This window comes from Polypterus senegalus, chromosome 11 (genome assembly GCF_016835505.1).
Source record: "Polypterus senegalus isolate Bchr_013 chromosome 11, ASM1683550v1, whole genome shotgun sequence".
Lineage (NCBI taxonomy): Eukaryota > Metazoa > Chordata > Cladistia > Polypteriformes > Polypteridae > Polypterus > Polypterus senegalus.
In genome coordinates this window covers 106368637-106379366 of record NC_053164.1, presented here as the reverse complement: position 1 = coordinate 106379366, position 10730 = coordinate 106368637, and the positions used below count along the sequence as shown (strand labels likewise).

The window sequence follows — 10730 nt, the reverse complement described above, 5'->3', positions numbered from 1 at the left end:
AAGCAGTTCCTGAAATACTCAGACCAGCCCATCTGGCACCAACAACCATGCCATGTTCAAAGTCAAATAAATCACCTTTCTTCCCCATTCTGATGCTCGATTTGAACTTCAGCAAGTCGTCTTGACAATGCCTAAATGCACTGAGTTGCTGCCATGTGATTGGCTGATTAAAAATTTGATTTCACAAACAGTTAAACAGGTGTACCAAATAAAGCGACCAGCGAGCGTATTATGGTTTTGAATAAAAATACTGTAGATTTCTCCTGAAGACTTATTTGAGAAAACTATATTTTTTTCAATATAAAACAATCAGAAAACCTTTCTTTTTTTGCTCCTCACAGGCACCACGTTTCAGGGGGAAATCTCAGCTCCCACCAATAACAAGCCCAATGCCAACCGCGGTTCCATGTCTTGCATATGGAGGGAAACAGGAAATGGAAGTCCTTGATCAAATTTTTCCACCACGGCACGTGTTTCTAAATATTCTGTTTCTCTTGCACAGTATTAATAGGATGAGTTTCAAAAAGCACTGCATTCTAAATTACAGTTAAGAACATTTTTATTAACCTTGCATTTTACAAGCAGCATGCACATTTCAATCAAAATGATTTTTTTGTTGTAGAGAGTGGATGGACAACAACAATCAATATATACAATATGTGTGCCGTGATCCTTGTACCCGTACCGATCTGAGTGATCTCCAGGATGAGCTGGATTTGTTACTTTTGCAGAGAAATGCTCGAGAAGTGGGACTCTGTTCAGTTCGTCGAGAGCTCTATAAACAGTGTTTTGGTATGTTATCAAAAGCAACGTCAATTAATGGCTTAAATTAATCTCTTAAATCAAAAAATGGGTTAACAAGCTATCTGGGTATACATAGTGGAGTTGATGAAGACATTATCTGCATCCTTTTTGAAGTGCTTAAGCATGTTGATGGTAAAAGCACATACGGTACAGCCGTGTTTGAAAGGTCTCATTAACCTGAATGTGGCCAGCATTTTTCTGAAGTACAATGCTTTGTTTCCCCACTCTGGCACATATTGAATTCGCTGCTCTGCTTTAATTCCTAGATCTAAACAAGCCGGATCTGCAATATCACTCAAAATGAGCATGACACCTTTCAAGGCTAGCTGGGTGTCTTTTGATTAAAGATCAGTCCAGACTTCAAGTCAAAGACATCAGGCCAGAGGAGCAGGTTGTTATGTTCAAAGTCAGTTGGCTCTCCTGAAATCATCTTGTGTCTGACTTCTTGAAGAGATGAACTGTCTTACTGTACACTGCTGTTTTAGAAGTCATATGACAGAGTACAAATGACAGCAACCTTGTGCTTGGTACCTTAGAGGTCCTGAACTTTCCAATTAGTAATGTTAATTCAATTTTTTTTTATTTCTTCTTTGAACTCTGACTATCATGGTGTCTATGGCCTGTGCTCAATTAACTAAAAAAAACTGGCTTACCCAGGGTGGGAAAAGGCAAGTATTTTTATGCAATGGTCCATTCATCAGAGATGGTATTAAAGAATCAGCACATTCACGGTGGTCTTTATCTCCATAAATACTGTATGATGGAATTGGTGTGGTGGTCACAACTGGAATGTAGTATTTAGCTCCAAAGGCCATGCAATAGAAGCAGTTGATGGTGTTTAAGTGAAAAAAGTAAGTAACCCATGACTCCATGCTGCCTAGGTTTATTGTGATGCAAAACGCTTTATGACAGCCCATGGTTTTACTTTACTTTTGGGGTTGATGGTATTTTACAGACATGGCTAAGCAGATTCCTGAAAGAGATACCCAGCTAACTAGGTGCTAAACTCATTCCTCAATATCAGAGGATATCAGAAGCTATTTAGGTATAGTCAGTGGAGGTAGAGTATTCAGACAACTGGCCAAGAAACATCTGGAAACAGATGTGAATTTATTTGACAGTAAAGGACCAAAAGCCACAGCAAAGTGACTCCTCAATATAGCCATCGACATACTAGTAATCATGGGTATTGTCATAGTAATTTTTCTCTTTGCGTGAAGTAGTGAAGATAGCATGATTTCACATTTCTATTTGATTTTCTATATCCCAGGAGCAGGGAATAGAAATCAAGAGCAGAATAATGTGGTGGTGAGTGGTGCAACATAGGGGCACTAGAGCATAGCATGGTACTTACTAGAATCAGGCAGGGATCCCATTTCTGGGAATAGCTGGGGTCATCCAGACAGGTAGCCTCCTTAGAATGTTGATGAACTGTTAAAAAAGATTACATTCTATTTAATTAAGGAACTGGCAGTTATTATGAGGTAACAGATTTGAGTCAGGCAGCTCATAAAGTAAAACGACTAAAAATTGACAAGACACCAAAATATTCCTGTAGGTAATCAAGAATATTAGCAATGAACCCAAATTCATTGGAAGAAAGGGAAGATCATGTGGTATTGAAAATACTCAACGTGCCCTAAACACTAGACTTGGGCAGGACTTATTGTAGAGCCAGAAAGGACTTGTTTGACCAGTAGCGAGTGCATGTTTTAAACCAACCAACTCCTAAAATGTGCACAAAATAATTAAAAAAGTACTGTAAAAAAGAGTAATATTAAGAAAAACACATGAGGACCAAAATCGTTCAAAGGCTGTTACATTTAAGATGTATAAACAGAACATGGAGTAACTGAAGTTACAAAGGAAAAGGTATGTCAAAATAACACATACAAATGAGAAGGCCCAATGATTTTATGAAACATTCATCCACCCACAGTCTACCCCAGAGAGGGAACATACAAACTCTACTCCTCTCACTCACTGCCAGAATGGCTGCTGTGACGTCATAAGGCAAATCCCATTGCCATGCCGACCTCACTATGTTTTAATAATGTCATGACAAATGTAGATTTCAAAATATAATATAAAAATGGTAGTCACACAAAACAATTTGAAAAACAAATTAACATAATAAAGGGCAAATTGGCTCAACCAGCTTTAGAACCTGACAATAAAACAAAGCCAAAATACAAATGAAATCTGCCACAAATTCCTCTAAACAGCAAGTGAAGGGTGAATGTTGCATACTTAAAATACAGTGCAGGTGGAAAACCATAGGGGCTCATGACACTGGATGATACTGACATTTGATAATAATGATTCATGTTGTTATCTTTTTCTTTAGAAGATGGACAGATTTTAAATATTTTGCTATGTAGTTTGTTTTCCTGCTAAAAACTGTTGTTAGCTGTGAGTTGTCTCTGCCATGTATACAGGCAGTTAATATGCATTTAGTTTACTGTAACTGTCTTTTTTAATTTGCAAAGACTTCATTTATGAAATATTGTTAGAAGTTTTCTACGTATAAATTCAAAACTTGAAATCTTCTTTTTAATTATAGATGAACTCCTTAGACAGGTCACCATCGGTTGTGCGGAGAGAGGACTTCTACTGATGAGAATCCGAAATGAGATTGAGACCACCATTGCAGCCTACAAGACTCTTCACAAAAGCAGCATGGCATATGGGATGAGAAAGTCTCTGCAAGCCGAACAAAACCGGATTGATTTGGACAAAAAAGTACACCAACAATTATTTTTTAAAACGATGGTCGGTCCTGACAATTTACAGTGTACAGGTAGTTAATATAGGCATGAAAAGGACAGACAACTTACTTTAGTAGATGCGTGCTGTGCAGGTGCCACTAGAGCTCTCTATCTATATATATAATTCACTAAGGCAAGACAACCATGGAAAGCACGCTGGAAGGGGCAGGGATTCACTAAGCCGGCGACAAGTGAGACGCCCATGGCGCATGCAGGAAGGTGCCATGCCCACCAACTCTAAGACCATTGGATACGACGACAACTCGCAGAACCACGCCCACCAATTTGGACGCGACGACACAGGAAAAATGGCGTCATTTATGTTCGTCTGTCGTAGAGTCCACATGCAGCTCTGAGCCACGTTGACTGTTCATAGAGGCATGTTTCTCACGGAAGTGAATCGCTATATGCAGCGTGTTAAACAGTTTGCGACGGGTATTCCATGGGATCCTTAAAACAATCCTTTAAAACTGAGGTTAAAACACAATGAAGGAAGCAGTCTTTAAAAACCAATAAGCCCTGTGCCTCTGTTTCATTACCGTCTCACCTGCTTCACCAATGCAGGCCCTGCAACAGTCGAGACGCTCTCTCAGCAGCTGACCTTCTCTGTGCCTGACCGGTTCACACAGAGGCACCACACGACACAGCAGGACTATCTAAGAGGAGGCATGTTTGTCATGGATGTAAATGGCTATATGCGGCGTGTAAAACAGTTTGTTTGTCGCGGATATGAATCGTTGTATGCAGCGTGTAAAACAGTTTCTGAGGGGTTTCCCATGGTCTTAGACTCGGTGGCTGGGTCTCTATCAGTTGCTCTTGCGAGCGGGCACATGACCGGGCAGTGTGTGTGCTTCCAGAGCGTGGGTGGACACGACAGCACCATCTAAGAAGATTCATATTTGTTGCGGATGTAAATCGCTGTATGCAGCGTGTAAAACGCTGTATTGTATGTTGACCTCTCCAGAGTTACATCTTTTCATTCACCTACAGTCATATACACAATGAAGTAACCAGTCTTTAAAAACCGAGTTTTCGGTTACGACGCACGACCGCGTGCACCATAGCAAACTGTTTTACACGCTACATACAGCAATTCACTTCCGCGACAAACATGCGTCTTCTTAGATGCTCATGCACTTTGTATACACCGCCCTCCCACCTCGCTACCACCGTGGTCGGGTGTCTTGGTTGATTATATATAGAAAGGCAGCCAAAACCGCACAGAGCAATGAAAAGTCTACATGAGTCACAGCTGCATCTGGACTGTGCACAGACGACAACGACTCGAAATATTCGCGGTTGATGGACTGTGCTTATGCAAACAAAGATGAGGCTGCCACTAAATATTCGCAAGCAAATCCATTCATAAGTGCAGCTACTGCGGAAACAAAGCACGGTGTAAACCTTAAGTTTAAATTAAGTTCATAGACAGGCTGCTGCTGGCGTTTGTCATGCCTAAGACAAATACGATATTCGCGAGATACAAGTTTAATGAGAGGACGCAAGGTATAAACGAGACTTTTCATCACTTTGTAACAGAGTTAAAATTGCTGGTGAAGGACTGTGCTTATGCAAACTAAGATGAGATGGTCAGGGATAGAATAGTGTTTGGCACAAACTCAGCAAAAGTGCGACAGAAACTTTTAAGTGGCGGGTCTGAGCTAACATTAAATAAAGCCGTGGACATCGCGAGATCGCATGAGATAGCACAACCACAGCTGAGAAGCTTTGATGCATGAACTCCAAGCGGCTCACATGAACTGACTTTGCAGGACTGGGAAAGGTAATCCCATGCATGCAGTGTGTGATGTCCCAGATACACTACTTCTCCGCTGCGAACCGCAGGTATTTTGCTAGTATGTTATATATCTCTCTTTTGTAAAAGAAAATCTTGAGGCAAGATGAGGCTATTGCCTAGAGAGTTTTTTCAAGTCCCACCCTCCATTCAAACATTTATGGTTAACAGCCCACACCCACAGTCCTCTCACCTCTCATTCCTGTGAATGCTTTTGTCAGACACAATTCCTACACTCTCAGCTCTTAAAAAAATTTTTTTACATTTTCCTCACTTTAAGTTCCCAATAAAAGAAGATTTATTGTTTCCAAATCTTATTGAAGAATTTCATTCAGAAGGGTTACTAACAGAAGAAATGAGTACACAGGCAATCCTAGCACAAAGGAACGATGAAGTCAAACGAATTAATGCAAAAATTGTTGATCAGTTACATGGCAAATAGGTTAAATGCATATTAATAGACTATGCTGAAACAGTTGGTGGTGATTGTGCGGAAGATGAAAACATCAACTTACACTATCCCGTAGGAAGGATGTATCGTAATGTTATTGCATAATTTATGTTTGAGTGATGGGTTATGCAATAGGACAAGATTAGTTGTATTCAAAATTGGTCGAGCAATTCTGACATGTAAAATTTTAACAGGCGACAAAAAAGGTAATGTAATACATCTTCCGTGGATAGCATTAGACACCAAAGGAGATCTTGATATGGCATTTGTATTAAAACGTTTACAGTGTTCCATTAGAATAGCTTTTGCTATGACAACTAAGAAATCACAGGGATAAACATTTGAAAAAGTCGGTTTATTTATTAGAGAAAAAAAAACGATATTCACTCATGGGCAGTTATACGTTGCATTGTCACAATGTAACTCCAAACACGGAATCAAAATTCAAAGTGATACTGATAAAAAGTTAATTCCAAATATTGTTTTTACTGAAGTTTTACATTAAAAGTGTGAGTTTAAAAAGTATTTGCATGTTAATTTCAAAGCCAAACAGAATGAAAATGCATAACGCAACGAATACCTCTAATGCAACATGAAACATAATCTTCTTTCAATTTATTTAATTATTTATTTAATGTTTTACTATTTTTTACTATGGTTAATTACTCGCTGTAATGTAAAATAGTTAGTTCTATTATGCATATGTAACAATTCCCATGAAAATAACAATTTGTTTAAATTGTACATCTGAATCCCCATATGCGATTGGCAGAGCCGAGTATTGGTTAGCGTGTATCGCCTGCCCAGGTGGTGGTGGGGTAACTGAATGTCATCTGAAAAAGTGCCCACAATCAAAGATAAGACTCTAGCCAGCTACTCCATATCATTATTATTTTTTCCTGAACTCTGGTGATGATCTGAGGAGTGCTCTCTTTAAAGTAAACACCTGCTTTAAAATCTTTAAACTGCTAATTCCACATGTATATTAATGTTTATTATTTAAAATGAACAATAAGAGCACTCTTTGTGGCTCCATCTCATTCACATTTAATCCAATTTTTTTTAAAAACTGTATATGGGTCTTACCCATGAGGCAAAATAACAACGGGAAGTTTTGTGTGTTCAGATTGCAGAGTTGGAATTAGAGAATAATGAACTCCAGAAGCAGCTGAATGAACAGAAGGCAAAGTGTGCTGCCATCGAAAAGTGTGAGGAGGTCCAAAGGCAGGTTGAAGAAAGGAACCACAATGTTAAAGTTGAGCTGTTCAGACAAACCAATCAGCAGCTTAAGGTAAATGACAGAGAGAGAATATTCATAGCAGGGACATTCAAGGTTGTACAAAATGGAACAAGTACACCATAGAAGTTTAATTAAAAAAAAATCAATATATACTCTTTTACTTATTATTTGGTTGACGCCTTTATCCCAGGCAACTTCCAGTATTTAAGATACAACTGGTTACATTTCTTTTGTTTTTCCAAATGGAGTACAGGCAGGTCAAGTGACTTGCTCATGGTCATGCAGTGTCGGTAGTGGGATTTGAACGCACAACCTCAGGGTTTGACGTCCAAAGCCTTAACCACTGTGCCACACTTCCTACCTAAAATTGTAGTCAGAACCAAAAAAGAATTTGTAACCAGAGAGCTTATAACAGACAATGATTTTGCTATCGTTTTAGGCTGAATACACATACTGAGACAAGCCAAGTGGTCCAATGGATTGACCCTTATACAATACAATTTATTTTTGTAAAGTCCAAAATCACACAAGAAGTGCCGTAATGGGTTTTAACAGGCCCTGCCTCTTGACAGCCCCCCAGCCTTGACTCTCTAAGAAGACTAGGAAAAACTCCCAAAAAAACCTTGTAGGGAAAATGGAAGAAACCTTGGGAAAGTCAATTCAAAGAGAGACCCCTTTCCAGGTAGGTTGGGCGTGCAGTGGGTGTCAAAAGAAGGGTGTCAATACAATACAATACTATACACAGAACAGAACAAATCCTCAATACAGCATGAAAATAAAAATTTTAGAAGTACGGAGTAGAATTTAACAGTATGATGATATGACATAATATGATTTGGATTTGTTTAGAGTCCTGGAGACCTCAGTCCAAACCACTCCATTATAACACAGTGAGAAAATTATATCTTATTTTATCCTATAAAATCAAGGATCTGTTCAAAAATTGAATATGAATATTATTTATTATGGCTGCCTATCATCCACTAAGCCTTGGGGTGCCTCAATTAGGGTAACGTCAGTTAAATTTACTCTGAATTGGTGGCGGAGAGAATGTCACAAATGAATGCATGGCATGTCTGATTGCTTCATTTATCTAAATGCAGTTATAAGCCTAACGCACATAACATCATTGTATTTGGCATAAATGACATCAATCCAAGAAATCTTATTGGCTTTTATCAACATTACAGGCTAGTGAGTTAGCATAATTGTACTGAATCAAGGCACAACATTGAAAATTTGAAAATGGGATCAGGAAAAATTAAAACAGGCAGAAGTCAATGCTAAAGGTCTGCTGACTGATTGTAAAAAAAAAATAAGGGTGCTAACCCAAAAAACAAAATCTAGAGCCAGAAAAATATTTTATTCAAGTAAACAGTAAGTTAGACAGAGGGAATGGCTTTATCAAATCAAGTAGAGAATCCTAATATCAGATCCTAAGATCAGACTTTCATGCCAGCTCTGCAAATGACGCCGCACGCTGTGCACTCCTGGGGGCTGTTGGGATGGATCAACAACCGATACTAACTCATCATAAAAGTGGCATTCAATAGACAAAGAAAATGGCCTTCCAATAAGAGGTTATAAAACTTCAACTTATTTAACTCTTCTGAAATTCACATTTCTAGGGCTTCAAAGTATTCAGAATCCATGTAAAAATGCATCCAAGAGAGGCATGGAAAAAATAAAGGAATGACTCACTATAACAGTAACAGTATTAGAAACGTTTTTGAAACATATTAGACCATTGGCCAGAAGAGGAACAAAATGTGTGGTTGAGGTAAATATGTTGTAGAAACTAAACTGATCCTGACCTTTGTTTCTCTTGAATTTTATATTTTAATTTTGTTTGAAGAACATAGCATGGTATACAATCAAATGGATAAAATCGATCCTGTCTTCTGAAGAGGCAGAGACGTGCTAGTGTCTCCTTAAACATTGCAGATATGTAGCTTGACAAAGGGAGACCACCAGTAGTAATGAGTGTACCCGCAAATCTGAAGCTGCTAACCAATACTACAGCAGCCCGTTGGTACAATACAGTAAATGATAACGTGACTCCCTCACTGTTTTCTAAGTTTAACGACTAGTTGGTTCATTTCTCGTCTGATGGCCATCTTATTTATAATAAAGGAGGCCTACTGGGGAAAAAAAGCCTTTTGAGCATGGAGAACAGGAGCAAACCAAAGAAGATCATTATGTAACAGTTTACTATCCGTGGGCTGAATAAGTAAGTGGTGGGATTTGCGTTACCTAATGACTGTGCTTATTCCCAGTGAAGCATGTATCAATTAAATGACCCTCACCATTGAGAGAGTTTGTGCCATCGGTAAAATTGGAGCAAAATATTTAAACGTGTGCTTCAATTGGTCACAGCACACACAAGATGTGACTGACCTCAAAAGCTTGTTGAAAAGTCATGCGTTTGTGTGCACTGAGTTGTGTTCATAACCTTAACGTCAGGCTGAGAAGAAAAGGCATGAGGTGAGGACGAGGAAACGGGATCAGGAGAGCAGTAGGAGTCAAACGCAGCCAGAAGTCTAAATATGATGATAAAAGCCAAAACTGGAACCAAAGAATGAGATCAAAAAACAACAAAGGGTTATAATAAAAAAGCTGTGTTAAGAATATATGCAAGCTAACAAAATATCAAAGTTTTGGGGTTATCCACAAACTCGGATAAGCCAACGGTCAAGGTCACCGTCTTTTATATATAATTAATTGAGACATCACACAAATAATATATCAGCATTAAAGCATTTAATTGAAAAAAAATGTCAAAAATGAATTCAGAAACTTTGAAAGGAAAACAAAAGGTATGTGTTTAAACAAGCATCAGTCATGGCAGTTACATTTAGGACTGCTCTCTGATAAAAACGGATTAAAACGTTTTCCTTGACTCGTATTTTGCAGGCTCACCTGAAAGCAGTCGGTGGCCCGGAAAACGGAAAGAAAGACTGACGCGGCCCAGATTTGCTGAACCACTGCTTTCTGACATTGGCCTTTCTAACTATTATGCACCTGCCAACAAACACTCGGCTTTGTGGCTCCTGCTAACTGGAACTCTTCTTGGGTCTAATCGGGAGATTCAAGCTGTCAGTTCTCTTCTCTGTCTCTCGCCTTTTAATTGCTGCCTCTTCATTTATGAGCTCCAGCAACCCTCCTGTTCACTTCTACCTGCTTTATCCTGTGCTCTAATGTCGTCTCTCTTCTCTTTTGTTTTAGACGAATTTTGTCTTTTTTTTGCCTTTTGCTTCATTTCTGAGATGCTACTCAATGATAAACATAATGGTTGTACGTACTACCTTGTACTTATAATTTGTGACCCTCATTGATACTGTTATTGTACTGAAGGCTTGTCTACTGTGAATGTGCCTTGTATGCTCTTGATAACGATATGTCAAATAAAGAATTTTCATAAATATACAAGAACACTTCTATGCACAAAAGTAGTTTCCGGCAAAGTACCCAGGGACCTTTTTTGCAATTGCATCACGATCAGCATCTGTAACCACTCTGTCCAGGTATTTCATACAGTATATCAGACTATCACTGCCAGGGTTATATTTTGATCAATATGGACAACTGTGTCTTACACATTACTCAACACAAAGTGTTTACATGTGCGTACGTATATGTCTGAATTGTTCACCTCAACAGTTATGCATTCCA

General features: G+C 38.8%; 1 protein-coding gene across 1 annotated transcript; it reads left to right on the top strand.

Annotated features, from left to right (window-relative positions):
• Nucleotides 1-358: 358 nt before the first annotated feature.
• On the top strand, nucleotides 359-10374 carry LOC120539799 (axonemal dynein light intermediate polypeptide 1-like). Its single transcript, XM_039770176.1, has 5 exons — nucleotides 359-466; nucleotides 623-792; nucleotides 3368-3546; nucleotides 6945-7109; nucleotides 9972-10374. Exons 1-5 carry the CDS (start codon nucleotides 390-392, stop codon nucleotides 10017-10019), a joined length of 639 nt encoding a protein of 212 aa, XP_039626110.1. The 5' UTR covers nucleotides 359-389; the 3' UTR covers nucleotides 10020-10374.
• Nucleotides 10375-10730: the final 356 nt, after the last annotated feature.